Genomic DNA, 16,575 nt, shown 5'->3' with positions numbered 1-16,575 from the left:
CGTTCTATGAAACGATCTTAGTGCTAAGGTTACCATGAGCACGTAACTGCCGTATGTACTTATATAACTGTATACCAGGACACCGTTCTATGAACTGATCTTAGTGCTAAGGTTACCATGAGCACGTAACTGCCGTATGTACTTATATAACTGTATACCAGGACACCGTTCCATGAAACGATCTTAGTGCTAAGGTTACCATGAGCACGTAACTGCCGTATGTACTTATATAACTGTATACCAGGACACCGTTCCATGAAACGATCTTAGTGCTAAGGTTACCATGAGCACGTAACTGCCGTATGTACTTATATAACTGTATACCAGGACACCGTTCCATGAAACGATCTTAGTGCTAAGGTTACCATGAGCACGTAACTGCCGTATGTACTTATATAACTGTATACCAGGACACCGTTCCATGAAACGATCTTAGTGCTAAGGTTACCATGAGCACGTAACTGTTGTATGTACTTATATAACTGTATACCAGGACACCGTTCCATGAAACGATCTTAGTGCTAAGGTTACCATGAGCACGTAACTGTTGTATGTACTTATATAACTGTATACCAGGACACCGTTCTATGAAATGATCTTAGTGCTAAGGTTACCATGAGCACGTAACTGCCGTATGTACTTATATAACTGTATACCAGGACACCGTTCTATGAAACGATCTTAGTGCTAAGGTTACCATGAGCATGTAACTGCCGTATGTACTTATATAACTGTATACCAGGACACCGTTCTATGAACTGATCTTAGTGCTAAGGTTACCATGAGCACGTAACTGCCTTATGTACTTATATAACTGTATACCAGGACACCGTTCTATGAACTGATCTTAGTGCTAAGGTTACCATGAGCACGTAACTGCCGTATGTACTTATATAATTGTATACCAGGACACCGTTCCATGAAACGATCTTAGTGCTAAGGTTACCATGAGCACGTAACTGCCGTATGTACTTATATAATTGTATACCAGGACACCGTTCCATGAAACGATCTTAGTGCTAAGGTTACCATGAGCACGTAACTCCCGTATGTACTTATATAATTGTATACCAGGACACCGTTCTATGAAACGATCTTAGTGCTAAGGTTACCATGAGCACGTAACTGCCGTATGTACTTATATAACTGTATACCAGGACACCGTTCTATGAAACGATCTTAGTGCTAAGGTTACCATGAGCACGTAACTGCCGTATGTACTTATATAACTGTATACCAGGAGACCGTTCTATGAAATGATCTTAGTGCTAAGGTTACCATGAGCATGTAACTGCCGTATGTACTTATATAACTGTATACCAGGACACCGTTCCATGAAATGATCTTAGTGCTAAGGTTACCATGAGCACGTAACTGCCGTATGTACTTAAGGGGATCTTAGCATTAAGATAGCTTAGTAGAACGGTGCCCAATCTTTCTCAGTATTGCATTCTTTAAGTTTTTTAAGAGACATCATGCAATCACCATCAAATAAATCAGTCAAAAACAGTTTGTAATTATATAAAATAATAACAGTTTGTAATTATATAAAATAAAAACAGTTTGTAATTATATAAAATAATAACAGTTTGTAATTATATAAAATAATAACAGTTTTTATTCTTTCTTTCCCTCTTGTTTCACACAGATTATACCTGATCTTTATCACTCAGTGTTGTATTCATGCCCGTCGATGCCGCGGCCTTGGCCAGGATACTGTCTGGGACCGGTGTGAATCTGCGTGTATAACAATAAAGTGTACAGTGGTCATATCACAGAATACAACAATACCTGCTTAAGCCCACAGTTTCTGTTACAAGATACGGAGGGTAAAATTATGTACCCTAAAATTGTGGAAATTAATGGACACATATTTTAATATTTTTCAGATAGTGAGAGAACTGCTGTTTACAATATGTCAGAGCACATGAAATGTGGTGTCCGATGTCACATTTCGAACCCTTAATCATATAGTAGGGGCACTTTTTTTTTAAATTTGTTTTGTTTTTATTATAATTATGTACCCTCAAATTATTTTCTGCAGAAAAAGATTTTAAAAAGTTAACAACACCACTAGAGCACATTGATTAATCATCGGCTATTGGATGTCAAACATTTGGTAATTTTGACATACAGTCTTAGAGAGGAAACCAGGTACATTTTTCCATTAGTACTTGTAGTAAAGAATCTTTTAAATGCACCATCGCACAGACAAGCACATACCACAGCCTTTGATAGTCGAAGTGCACTGGATGGAATGAGAAATAGCAGCTCAGAAATAAATAACGTGTAGTAAATTCCATAGCATAAAAAAGGAGTTCCCCGTGGGACGGACTATACGTACCGTATTGTTCCTATTTGTAGCGCCCGGGCGCGATGCAAAACACAAAGGGGGCGCGCTAATTAGAGTACTAGAACACGTTTCGTAATACGTGTGAAAAATCCTCGTCTCAAACTGTCGATGCGTCTGGCTCACTGAGACATCAAAAGCTTTGCCGCCGAGTCACTCCACCAGTGACGTTTTCTTGTTGAAATGACGTAGCATACCATACATCGTCAGCTGATTATCGAAATAAATGGTACTGTGCATGTAGGCATATAGGGCCTGCGGAGTGTATTTGAAAGTGGGGTGGGGGAGGGGTGTGTGATTGAGACCCCTCATACTCGCCCACTTCATTTTGTCACCCAGTCTGAATACGGTATATTTTTATAGTTTGTAACTGACACGTTTCAATTGTCACTGTGTACACAAATTATTGTCATTTGACTCCAGTTTTAAGTTTAGTTAAAGTTAAATTGTTGACATTTGACTCCAGTTTTAAGTTTAGTTAAAGTTAAATTGTTGACATTTGACTCCAGTTTTAAGTTTAGTTAAAGTTAAATTGTTGACATTTGACTCCAGTTTGCAGTTTGCTTAAACTAAAGTTATCATTTACCCGTTTTTTTAAACGGTGTTACGGTGTCGGTGTAAATACCTACCGGTATGTTTTTTAAACGGTGTTACGGTGTCGGTGTAAATACCTACCGGTATGTTTTTTAAACGGTGTTACGGTGTCGGTGTATATACCTACCGGTATGTTTTTTAAACGGTGTTACGGTGTCGGTGTAAATACCTACCGGTATGTTTTTTAAACGGTGTTACGGTGTCGGTGTAAATACCTACCGGTATGTTTTTTAAACGGTGTTACGGTGTCGGTGTAAATACCTACCAGTATGTTTTTTAAACGGTGTTACGGTGTCGGTGTAAATACCTACAGGTATGTTTGTACTTCCGGTTTTGAACAGCGTTAACGGAGTGTCGTGCGTTCATTCTGCGTGGAGATAACAGTGACATACATTTGATAAACGACATGTGTGACATACTGTTCGCCCATACTAGTGTCGTAGTGCTTCACCTGTTTGGATTTTATTTGTTTACCGATTATAATCATTGCAAGTCGGCAGTCAGGTAAGCCAGTTTTACTATTTTACGGGTACCGTTTCATGATACATTTCTCATGATCATAGTGGGCGCTTATATTAGAGGGGGCGCTACAAATAGGAACAATACGGTACTTATGTAATTATGCAAAACTATGGATACTGCAAAAGCATCCTGCTTTATCAAAAATCAAATGATTTCATCTTTCCTCAGTTCATACTTTTGGGGAAGGGTGTTGTAGTATTTATGTTTATTTATATAAATGGCTGTTGTGAAATTCAAAGCACCACAAATAACTTACTTTTCTGTACGAGGGTTGCGCTGTTTGCGATTTCTAGCATCACCGACTTCCGGTAAATTATTCCATGAGTCCACAGTAACATCAGCCAGATCTCGCTATAAATAGAAAAAAGTTTGTTTTGTTTAACGACACCACTAGAGCACACTTTGAATTATTAATTATCGGCTACTTAATGTCAAACATTAGTCTATAGTCCATCCCATCATTCTATTTAAAATGTTTTTTTCTTGTAAATAATTCCAGTTTGGTTTGACGTAAGAAGAAAAGTAAAAGTGTTTTGGAAATAACAAAAAAATACAATTTGTGTGTGCAATTTACAAATCAGTCGGCTCGGAAATAAATAACTTGTAGTAGTAAATTACATAGTATGAAAAAAATGTGATCCATGTTGGACGGACTTTAGACAGAAAACCCATTACACAGAATGGGATTTTTTTATATGTACTTTTCCACATGTAGACAAGACAAGCCTTTGATGTATCGGTCGTGGTGCATTGGTTGTCACTGGAAAAAACCCCAATCAGAGACCAGGTCCTGTGAGACGATTTGATCCCATGACACAAGCACCTCAGGCAAGCACTCTTCCGACTGAACTCAATCCCGTTCACTGGCCGTCATGGATCCATCTGTTTGCTTATAGAAACTTACTGGAGTAAGTAAATAAACAAATTTACATCTTTTTTGGGACTTATCTAGGCGTTCTGTGGGTCCGAATGTAGGACCCTTCCCAAAAGAAAGCGGCACTGAAAATTCCCAAATTCTGTATGGTACTAAAAATTCCTGAGTGATTTTCGTAACCCATTTTCTTTCTGGAGGAGGGCCCCCCCCCCCCCCACCCCATAACCCCTGTTGACTGTAGATGCATTCAATTCCATAGCGCCATACCCAAAATTTTCTGCCCAAGTATGACTTACTTGCGATAATTTTCCTAGTCCCATTGGACATGGGACCCTGTTAAAAAAAACATCTAGGATAAAACTCTGCTTTTGGTTCCAACCTTGAGATCGGAGAACTGTTGCTGAATCTTTGGTCGTTCTTGTCGAAACTTCTCCAATTCCTGCCTCAGCTTCTCCTCTCTTCTCTCTCTCCGTTTCTCGTCCATTCTTTTGTCGATCGCCTCGTAGATTGCGTCGGCCTCCTCGTCATCTTTGTCATAGGGATCTTTGTTGCACAAGCTGCCGCCGTAACCTGCAAACTGTAGGCAGAAAGTAAAAATGTTTATAGTTCTTGATTATCCCCTTTTAACAAAACTGATCCACAGGGCTAGCTCTGGGTGAGCAAAAATACTTTACCAAATTGTCTATAAAACTTCAGAAATTGCAGAAATCAAGTTATTTTAAGAATAAATTCAATTATTACATGAAATTATTTAGCTAGATTAAAATAACATTCGCCATCTGCTTTCAACATTCGCAACTGGCAAATTTGGTGAGTGCCCTGAAGTTTCATCGAGAGCTATTTTCCACTTACTTCATCAAAGTTGGCGTCGTTAAGATCTTCGTCATCATCATCATCCTGGTTCTTTGGCTTCTTTATCGGAACAGGATGGCGGTCCTCACTAGCAAACAAATATACGGCGAGAATAAATACTAACAACAAAGACAGAGTTATAGGGCATTAAAGGAGCAGACCCTAGTTTCAACTTGTAAACATGGACACTAAGTTTAGTTAATCTACAAACCTGTAACACATTTGAATAAAGTTACAACAGAATGAAACAAGAGTCTGTGATGTAGAAATGGTGAAATACCCTTAAAAAGAGACTAAAAGTAAAACTCGACTCCCATAACTGTTACTTCAAAGACGCACGTGTATTTTTTAAAATATGAAACATGCATTTTGTGATATTAAAAATACCAGGATGGCCAGAAACACGTTGGATATACAGAACTAGACAAGATAAACAATGAAATCTAAGCAAAGTATGATTTCAGTTATTAAAAATACCAGGATGGCCAGAAACACGTTGGATATACAGAACTAGACAAGATAAACAATGAAATCTAAGCAAAGTATGATTTCAGTTATTAAAAATACCAGGATGGCCAGAAACACGTTGGATATACAGAACTAGACAAGATAAACAATGAAATCTAAGCAAAGTATGATTTCAGTTATTAAAAATACCAGGATGGCCAGAAACACGTTGGATATACAGAACTAGACAAGATAAACAATGAAATCTAAGCAAAGTATGATTTCAGTTATTAAAAATACCAGGATGGCCAGAAACACGTTGGATATACAGAACTAGACAAGATAAACAATGAAATCTAAGCAAAGTATGATTTCAGTTATCAAAAGCGGTTGTAATAGTGAAAAACATGCCTTAGTGTTTAAAAATTAGTGTTAGTGTTATAAGCTTTAGCAAGTGACAATAAAAATTATTTCATGAATGGACATAAAACATGAGACGTGAATGATAGCGAGTATTCTATTTAATACCCATAAATGATTTTAATTTAAATATCACTAACTTGCTTGACTGACATTCCGGCAAGGTTGTTGTGCATGACCTAATTGCACGACGTTGATGTGTTATGTCCCACTTTATGTACCGTAACACTTTGATACAAACCAAGATATTTATAACCATATATGGGTAATAATTATTGTTCTTAGCCAGTTACCACCTATTACATGACAGAGTTGACAGCAAGGTTACACCTACCCCTTTAAAAACAACTACCAACTGATCAGTTTCTGCATTAAGCCCATCCTTGAAAACATTTATATGTATATTTGACTATAGACCAACCCTCAGAGTATTAAAAACGTTTGATCCAGTTTAGGGTGTATACTACCAAATCAAATCCCATAGACGACAATAGTAATATTATGTGGCTAAAACTCCTACCTGCAGTGTATCAATCGACATAAACACGATGGGTATAAATACTACCACCCCTCACCCTTAAAATGTATCAGAAAAAATGGGGGGGTCAAGCTGCTCATTTCTGAGGTAATGGGTAGAATCTATGACTAGTCACTACCCTAGTTCCTCACAAAATTTGAGGTTGTTTTTTTTACAGGTACCCTATACATGTTCCAAGCACAAGGCTACTTGACACAGTGGTACTAGATGAAATAAAATTGCATTATTTTTTTTACAACCAACACACTCACATTTATAACCAATCACAGGACTCGTGGTGTTCACTTCTCTATCAAAAGTTGGGTGCACCTCAAACTTTGACCCAGCCGGAAGTTATTTGGTTTAGTACTACCTTTAGAGTAATTACTGCCAGGAAAAGCATGTGTTATCATTATACTCACGAGATGTCATCTATTTCTCTTGCAGGACCTATGTCAGATCTTGTAGTAAAGCCAGTTGCTCTGAAACAGAAAAAAACAATCATTAATCACAGATGAACAAACACACACACACACAAACACACACCTCCACAAACACATACCTCCACAAACACACACACATGGACAGAACAAACATGTCTAAGAGTAAGAGGAAAAAACACCTGCACTGCCAACAGCACAACACTTGCGAATCAAGTTGTAAAATTTAAAAGGGCTGGATTCAGTTCAAGGGAGGTTATCACATTACATATGAATAAATGTGCCACCTGTAACAATGTTCAAACATAGAACCACACTTTCTATGTCCGTTTGGACTACCATGATACCATAATTGAAAAATAGAGAATATTCTTGTGTAAATATCGCATTCGTGTTTTTGTAATTAGCCCCTGCGCGTGCTGTAACCTCACTGTGGTGCAGGGGTGTAACATTCTCTTTGAAAGAAATGTTTTATTTAATGACGAACTCAACACATTTTATTTACGGTTATACAGCATCAGACATATGGTTAAAGACCACACAGATTTTGAGAGGAAACCTGCTGTCGCCACTTCATGGGCTACTATTTTCGATTAGCAGCAAGGGATCTTTTATTTGCAATTCCCACAGGCAGGATAGCACAAACCATGGACTTTGTTGAACCAGTTATGGATCACTGGTTGGTGCAAGTGGTTTACACCTACCCAATGAGCCTTGCGGAGCACTCACTCAGGGTTTGGAGTCGGTATCTGGATTAAAAATCCCATGCCTTGACTGGGATTCAAACCCAGTACCTACCAGCCTGTTGACCGATGGCCTAACCACGATGCCACCGAGGCTGGTACATTCTCTTTGAGAACAGCCAATACAGCACAAATCCTTGGGTTTTTTTTAGATATAATTGAAATTTTGAGTAAAAGTCAGTATCTATCTGTGATATTTGTATTTTTGCACAGTTCCTTACACTGTTTTTATACTGATGTTGATCATCACTTTATTTGTTTGTATTACCATAGTTTGACACCCAATAGCCGATATATTTTTCTTGCTGGGGTGTCGTTAAACATTCATTGATTCATTTGTCATTAGCCAAATGCAGTTTGGGACGTCAATGGTATCCTTGAGTAACTGTGAACCGGGCTATTAACGGAAATGATTTCTGTACACACGCATTGTAATGTACAATCGGATTTATGAAATAATATTTTGTCTTGTTCACTTTATGGTCAAAATCAACCAACAAAGGTTAATATCCATGCCATTTTCTGATTAAATGCATGTCGTAGTCTAATGTTGATATTCTTCAACTACTTCCGTAAACCGGGTTATTGTTTTTCAAGAGTAACATGTTTCACGTGATATCACCAAAACTCTTATGCAATGAATCTGCGAAGAAGACAAGACGTATGGATCAGGAAGACAAGACTTTGACCAAAAAAAGAGTAAAGTTTGTTTTATTTAATGACGCCACTAGAGCACATTGATTTTTATCTAATCATCGGCTATTGGACGTCAAACATATGGTCATTCTGACACTGTTGTTTAGAGGAAACCCACTGTCGCCACATAGGCTACTCTTTTATGACAGGCAGCAAGGGATCTTTTATTTGCGCTTCCCACAGGCAGGATAGCACAAACCATGGCCTTTGTTGAACCAGTTATGGATCACTGGTCGGTGCAAGTGGTTTACACCCACCCATTGAGCCTTGCAGAGCACTCACTCAGGATTTGGAGTCGGTATCTGGATTAAAACTCCCATGCCTTGACTGGGATCCAAACCCAGTACCTACCAGCTTGTAGACCGATGGCCAAACCACGACGCCACCGAGGCCGGTGGACTTTGACAATGACAGCAGTGTAAAACTGTTGTTTATTGAGGTTTGTTTAATATTACACACCATTTAATGTAGTGCACACAGTGCAAAATGGTGATAGTGTATAGGCCTACATTTCCCAAGGTAGCCTATAAAAATATGTTTAATGTCTGCTTATTTTTTCCTCATTTGTGCACTTTGTTTTTGGGAAGGTTTTCTTAATTCGACAAAAGTAGAATGCACTGAATTTTTAAAACAGGATTTTGATCAGAAAAAACATGGCGGATTCACATATGCATTGTGGGTGAGAATTTTTTTTTTTTAATAAATCAAATCAGTTTATTCATAAATATCATCCGTGGCCCTGTTTCAGTGGCTTCGTCCTTTGTGCTCAACAGTATGTACATATGAAAATTTCTGACGTCATTGACTTTTGCATGGAGAAAGTAAACAAATGTCTGTGACATTCACAGAAATGTTCGTAAAAATAAGGTTAAAACAAGCAAAGAAATCAAGATCGAACTTTTCCCAGTCATAAACACGACACATTTCTTAATACCTTTATTCTATGATTTTCGAAGACTGTTATTTCAAAGAAATGTTCTTTTTGTCTGTTCTCAGTTGTACTGCTATTTTGTTATTGAAGTCACATGATTATCACGCTGTCTGCTGGCAAAACTCTCTTTACAGATACTTGCCACAAATATATGGTCCTTATATGTTTTATCATCAATATATTTCTGGATATCTGTTTGTATATTTATTAAAACTCAGAATGCTGCTTATATTTTTTAATCAAACAATTTTACCATTATAACTATTCATTTGTTCAACTTTTAACACAATTGCAAATCATCAGAATTATTATATTCGTGTTCCTAAAATGTTGTCTGTTAACATTGTTTCTCGAGGACTCCCATTTTGTAATTTGTCTTAAAATATTTGTTTATAAATTATTATAAGTACATGTTTTGTTGAACAACATACATGTTTTGAAAAAGCACTGAAAATTTTTGTTGGAAAGTTTTGGCTGTAAGCTATACCACTAAAAGTTTCACTCACAAAAATGGGTGACGTAGTTAACAATATTTACTGCTGATGCCTGCTACAGTTTTTGACACACGTGCAGTGATCTTTGCTACATAGCGGCCAGTTTAGTGCTCATTTGAAGCGTAGAAATACTAATAAAAAGGTAGCTATTTGAATAATGACTGTCTGTGTATAAATATTGTTGTATTATTGATATGATTATAAAATCTACTGATTATGCTCAATGAAACTGGTCCACCCATGATACATAAACAGTATAAATGTGTTTTTTGCCATGTATTGCAGTCTATTAATAATTATAATTTTTATAATTTGTTTTCGCAAGGTTTTTGTTAATTCAATAAAAGTATTCTGATGTCTAGGTTCATGCTTGTTCTGACTCCATAAAACAAGTCATATATGTAAATAGTTCATCAAGATAAACGTCTCCGGCACGATATTTATTATTGTGATGTTTATTGCTGTGCCGTAACGTTTATCCATCCATCGAATTTTCCATTTGCAATCACGATTTAATAAAATCAGGCATATGTGCTTTAGTTAAGAGCCTCAACACGTACAACAACATATTTTAATAAATTTTAGACAAAAATATTAAGTACAATACCTTTGGTAACCTTTCCAGGATTAGATGTTTGAAGATGACACATTTAAACTTTTGAAAGCTATTTTTATCCTGGCACATCGAAAATGCGGAATGAGAATTATTCGTATCAAGCATTTTACGTACACCCAGTAAAAAGAAATATTGTGGAACTGAATGGAATTGATTATTAAATTTATTTATTTTGTTATTTTTGTTTCTACATATGTGCTTTGTGTGGGTTGCATTATTCTTTTTTATTATTATTAAAAAAATAATGATTGTTAGTACAGGTCATTACTTATTTTAAGGCCTTCATTTATTTACTTTTTCCAAAATTATTATTTCCTTTAGTAATTGTTTTTAAATATTATTATTACAGGCCATTGCTTACATGTGTTTCAACGGTTTTTCTCTTTTTTTTTGTTTTAATTTCATTTAATTTTTTTAGCTATAATTACTGGTCATTAGTTATTTTAGGGGTTTTATTCAGTTAAATTTAATTGTTATTATTAATTTATTATCAATTAATTGATTTTTTAAAAATATTATTCATTAATTAAGTTTATTTATTTATTATTATTAAACGTGATATTCCATTAAATATTGTGGAATAAACTCGTGAACCCGAGACGAATAATAATAAAAATAATCCGATTCCACCAACAGTTTTCAATCACATTTTAAATATGCTCAAAATGTCCAGCGGGTATATTCGAGATTTTGTTCGTAACTGAAAATTGGATTAATGCAGGATTACTATTTGGACAAACTGTCTATTTATGCGTAAAATGTGACTCGGGGAGTTTTCTTTATACAGTAAGTGTTTATATTTATTGGTACATCTCATATTTCGCCACGAAATAATTAATTCCATGGTTGTATCGATTCCGCCTGAAATCTGGGCGGAAACTGCACGCTTGTTTTTGCTGTTCAAGTTGTAAACATCGGTTCCAATAAATGTCAAAATGTAAAAAAAACGGACCATAGATGTTTACCTTGGTGAACTAATATGTAAATAGACCAGTTTGGGAGATAACTCTGTTCACACTATTTCACGAAACTCAAACTTAGTTGTACCTTTAAATTTTAATTTAACCAACGTTAAAAACCGGGTGGGATGCAATAAAAAATCAGCAAAAGCAGCCCACTTAAAACTAAGGCTTAGTATTCTCGTATTACCCTCGTCCAAGACCCGGTACATAACCGAGAGGCGCCGGTAACCCGATAAAACTCTTCTTCTTTTTGCTAACTAGCGACTGGACCGACATTTTGTACGCTGTACTTCCGTCGCAAGTAGACTGGCTTTCATTAATGACACATTTCTGCCTTCTGCTAATACGAGGCGTAGCTAAATACGGAAATTGCTTATTCTAAAGGTTGCTATACACCAAATCAATCTTACATTGGCGATATAATGACAGTTTAAAAGTTTGTTTTGTTTAACGACATCACTAGAACACATTGATATATTAATCATCGGCTATTGGATGTCAAACATTTGGTAATTTTGGCATATAGCCTTCGAGACGAAACCCACTTAATTTTTCCATCACTTGCCGTGACTTGGCCTAACAAGGGATCTGTTAGGGGCCCCACCATTCCATAGACTGTTATTAGACATGATCATTGACATGATTGCACATAACACGGCCTTTGATATACCAGTTGTGATGTACTGGTTGGAGAAAGAAATAACATAATGAGTCCACTGACGGGGATCGATCCTAGACGGACTGCGCGCTTTACTGGGTTACGTTCCGCCACTTCTCAATCCAGTGCAAAGTGTGTCACATGAGCTGAGGGTGAATGTGATTATGTGTCCAATGCATTGAGGCAACAGATAATGCAGATCAGGGCCGTAGCTAGCAGGGGGGCTAAATTCGGAAAGCATTATAGAAACTTAAAGAAAAGGAGTTTTAGACTATTAACTACTCAGTTGTTGTCCTCCCCCCCCCCCCCCCCCCAAACAAAAAATCCTAGCTACGGCCCTGTAGATGTGTCTCATACTTTGATGCAACAGGTAATGTAAATGTTTCCAATGCCTTGAGTCAACAGGTAATGTAAATGTTTCCAATGCCTTGAGGCAACAGGCAATGTAAATCGTGTCCATTGCCTTGAGGCAACAGGCAATGTAAATCGTGTCCATTGCCTTGAGGCAACAGGTAATGTAAATGTGTCCAATGCGTTGAGGCAACAGGTAATGTAAATGTGTCTAATGTTTTGAGGCAACAGGTAATGTAAATGTGTCTAATGTTTTGAGGCAACAGGTAATGTAAATGTGTCTAATGTTTTGAGGCAACAGGTAATGTAAATGTGTCCAATGCGTTGAGGCAACAGGCAATGTAAATGTGTCCAATGTGTTGAGGCAACAGGTAATGTAAATGTGTCCAATGCGTTGAGCCAACAGGTAATGTAAATGTGTCCAATGCGTTGAGGCAACAGGTAGTGTAAATGTGTCTAATGTTTTGAGGCAACAGGCAATGTAAATGTGTCTAATGTTTTGAGGCAACAGGCAATGTAAATGTGTCTAATGTTTTGAGGCAACAGGTAATGTAAATGTGTCTAATGTTTTGAGGCAACAGGTAATGTAAATGTGTCCAATGCGTTGAGGCAACAGGTAATGTAAATGTGTCTACTGTTTTGAGGCAACAGGTAATGTAAATGTGTCCAATGCGTTGAGGCAACAGGCAATGTAAATGTGTCTAATGTTTTGAGGCAACAGGCAATGTAAATGTGTCTAATGTTTTGAGGCAACAGGTAATGTAAATGTGTCTAATGTTTTGAGGCAACAGGTAATGTAAATGTGTCCAATGCGTTGAGGCAACAGGCAATGTAAATGTGTCTACTGTTTTGAGGCAACAGGTAATGTAAATGTGTCCAATGCGTTGAGGCAACAAGTAATGTAAATGTGTCCAATGCGTTGAGGCAACAGGTAATGTAAATGCGTCCAATGCGTTGAGGCAACAGGTAATGTAAATGTGTCCAATGCGTTGAGGCAACAGGTAATGTAAATGTGTCCAATGTTTTGAGGCAACAGGTAATGTAAATGTGTCTAATGTTTTGAGGCAACAGGTAATGTAAATGTGTCTAATGTTTTGAGGCAACAGGTAATGTAAATGTGTCTAATGTTTTGAGGCAACAGGTAATGTAAATGTGTCTAATGTTTTGAGGCAACAGGTAATGTAAATGTGTCTAATGTTTTGAGCAACAGGCAATGTAAATGTGTCTCATGTTTTGAGGCAACAGGTAATGTAAATGCGTCTAATATTTTGAGGCAACAGGTAATGTAAATGTGTCTGATGCCTTGAGACAACAGGTAATGTAAATGTGTCTGACGCCTTGAGACAACAGGTAATGTAAATGTTGCCAATAGCGAATTTGTTGATCAGGCTGTGGATCCAGTGCAAAGAGTGACATAGACGCTTCGGGTCAGTGTGTCTGATGCCTCGAGACAGAATTATAAATGCGGAATTCTTTGACCTGGGTCTACTGATTGCTTATAAATCTTTGCCGAATGACAATCAGCCAAAGTTGACTTCGGTAAGTGATGGTCATTATAACTTATTTTATTTTCGTGCTTGTATCCAATTAAGGTTCAAGCACACAGGGATGGTCAGTTGGTTTTACAATCCAGAATGCCATCCACTAAAATCTAGTTAAGATGGAGGAAAACTCTATTAACGTTCCCATATCCACTGAAGGCTCAGGCACGTCCATCCTGGGCACGAGTTCTGATTTGCGCCAGATCTCCTGTACAGGACAGTCTAGTTAAGTCTAGTTGTTCGGTATATTATAATTTTTTTATTATGATTTAATTCTTTGTACATATTTATCTCCCCCAATCTGACCTTTATTTTAACGAAGACGATCACGAATGGAGAACAATTGGACTCCTTTGATTTCAAAAGTAGAAAATTAGAAGATATGATAACAAGTTCACCCCCACCAGGGGCGTAGTGTGATCTGCACCTGGGGGGGGGGGGGGGGTCGAATATGAACCAAGTGGACCGTTTCTCTATTTTGTTTTTGCACCACCTGGTCAGAAACTCAATATGTATAAACCTGTATGTTTTAGTTCTGAAAGCGGACCATTTGCTTCAGCGGGGGAGGGGTTGTCCGACCCCTCCCCCCCCCCCAGCCTACGCCCCTGCCCATCTCCTTTCCCTACTTTTTAATCTACAATTCAGACAGAATTTCTCTTCAAGTTCATGGTTCGACTATCTTGCATATAACCCCACCTCCTGTCTAAACTGTTACGAAATTATGAGTTGTTTGCAGCTGCTTCTTAATTTACATATCAAGCGGATCCCCTCTAGTTCCTGATCCATACGTCTTCGATGTCAATAACCTGGGAATATTCGTCACAGCTTTCCCATTAAAAACGGTGAGGGGAACTCGCCTTGTTTAGACTCGCGTACGTATGAAATTATTGAGAGACCAAATGCAGTTTGGGCTACTTACAAACATTAGAATGCATTTTGATGTATCATGTACGTTTCTAAATCTGCGAGATATTCCTTACACAATTTGACGATTACAGACCTGGATTTTGTCGTATTTGCGGAATTAAACTCTCAGTTTGACTAAAAGATGTTATCTTTTTGTTGAAGGACAGCAAAGTGTTCAGTCACAAGCTTGTGCTTTTTACTTACTCGGCGCTCGCTCGATGCGCGGTCGGTGTGGGATCGATCCCCGGCGGCGAGCCCATTGAGCTATTTCTCGCTCCAGCCAGTGCACCACGACTGGTACATCAAAGGCCGTGGCATGTGTTATCCTGTCTATGGGATGGGCCATATAAAAGATCCCTTACTGCTGATCAAAAAGAGTGGCGACAGCGAGTTTCCTATCTCAGTATCTATATGGTCCTTAACCATATGTCTGACGCCATATAACCGTAAATAAAATGTGTTGAGTGCGTCGTTAAATAAAACATTTCTTTCCTTCCTTTTACCTACTCATTAATTGGATAGAATTTTGTCTCATCTTTATTTTCATTGGTCAGGGCAATGTCATTTTTGATGGACCGGTGGGACCGTCTCAGGGCAATATCATTGTTTACGGAAGATCATGTGACTAGTTTTTGATCAATAAGAATACAGATATATATTCATTATGTAAATATATATATATATATATATATATATATATATATATATATATATATATACATACATGTATATATATTAGTCGGAAACATCTTACAGTGTAACGGATGGGACGTAGTCGGTAGGCCCATTGGACTATTTCTCGTTCTAGCCAGTGCACCACGACTGGTATATCAAAAGCTGTGGTATGTGCTATTCTGTCTGTGCGATGGTGCATATAAAATATCACTTTCTACTAATAGAAAATGTAGCGTGTTTCCTTTCCAAGACTAAATGTCAAAATTACTTACTGTTTGACATCCAATATCCGATGATTATAATCAATGTGGTCTAGGGGTGTTGTTAAACAAATCAAACTTTAAATAACAAAACGACAAAAAAACAAACAAAAACTCCTCCACAAAAGAACACATCCATTGTAGTAAGCGAGATTTATTCTGATGTCTTTGTAATTTATTAGTTTTTTTTTTATTTCTTTAAACAACAATAAAACTAAAGGGAGCCATTTCTGACATTTTTGTTATGCCCCTTGTGATATTCAGGTAGAGAAGTACCGCAGTTTGGGATTGAGGTAGGAGGTAAGTACTTTGTGGGTAGGCAGACGATATCAACACAAAATGCTTTTCTGGACAGTTAAAATTCATCACAGGTAGGTAGACAGACATATACGATATGCAGGCTACATCGTGGTAACACGGTCACTACAGGCGGGTAGGTGGGTGGTTAGATATGCAGGCTACATCGTGGTAACACGGTCACTACAGGTAGGCGGGTGGTTAGATATGAAGGCTACATCGTGGTAACACGGTCACTACAGGTAGGCGGGTGGTTAGATATGAAGGCTACATCGTGGTAACACGGTCACTACAGGTAGGCGGGTGGTTAGATATGCAGGCTACATCGTGGTAACACGGTAACTACAGGTAGGCGGGTGGTTAGATATGAAGGCTACATCGTGGTAACACGGTAACTACAGGTAGGCGGGTGGTTAGATATGAAGGCTA

At 37.7% G+C, this 16,575-nt stretch overlaps 1 protein-coding gene across 1 annotated transcript in view; it reads right to left on the bottom strand.

Annotated features, from left to right (window-relative positions):
• Window positions 1-11,764, bottom strand: part of LOC121376868 (pre-mRNA-processing factor 6-like) — a 45,429-nt gene extending 33,665 nt beyond the window's left edge. Inside the window, 6 exon segments of the mRNA XM_041504652.1 lie at window positions 1,656-1,737; window positions 3,723-3,817; window positions 4,720-4,917; window positions 5,193-5,280; window positions 6,999-7,058; window positions 11,646-11,764. Of these exon segments, the coding sequence (XP_041360586.1) occupies window positions 1,656-1,737; window positions 3,723-3,817; window positions 4,720-4,917; window positions 5,193-5,280; window positions 6,999-7,058; window positions 11,646-11,734 (612 nt within the window). The 5' untranslated portion in view covers window positions 11,735-11,764.
• Between the last annotated feature and the right edge of the window lie 4,811 nt (window positions 11,765-16,575).

This window comes from Gigantopelta aegis, chromosome 7, assembly GCF_016097555.1.
Source record: "Gigantopelta aegis isolate Gae_Host chromosome 7, Gae_host_genome, whole genome shotgun sequence".
NCBI lineage: Eukaryota > Metazoa > Mollusca > Gastropoda > Neomphalida > Peltospiridae > Gigantopelta > Gigantopelta aegis.
Note: the sequence above shows the minus strand (reverse complement) of the source record. Positions and strands in the feature narration are given on the sequence as shown.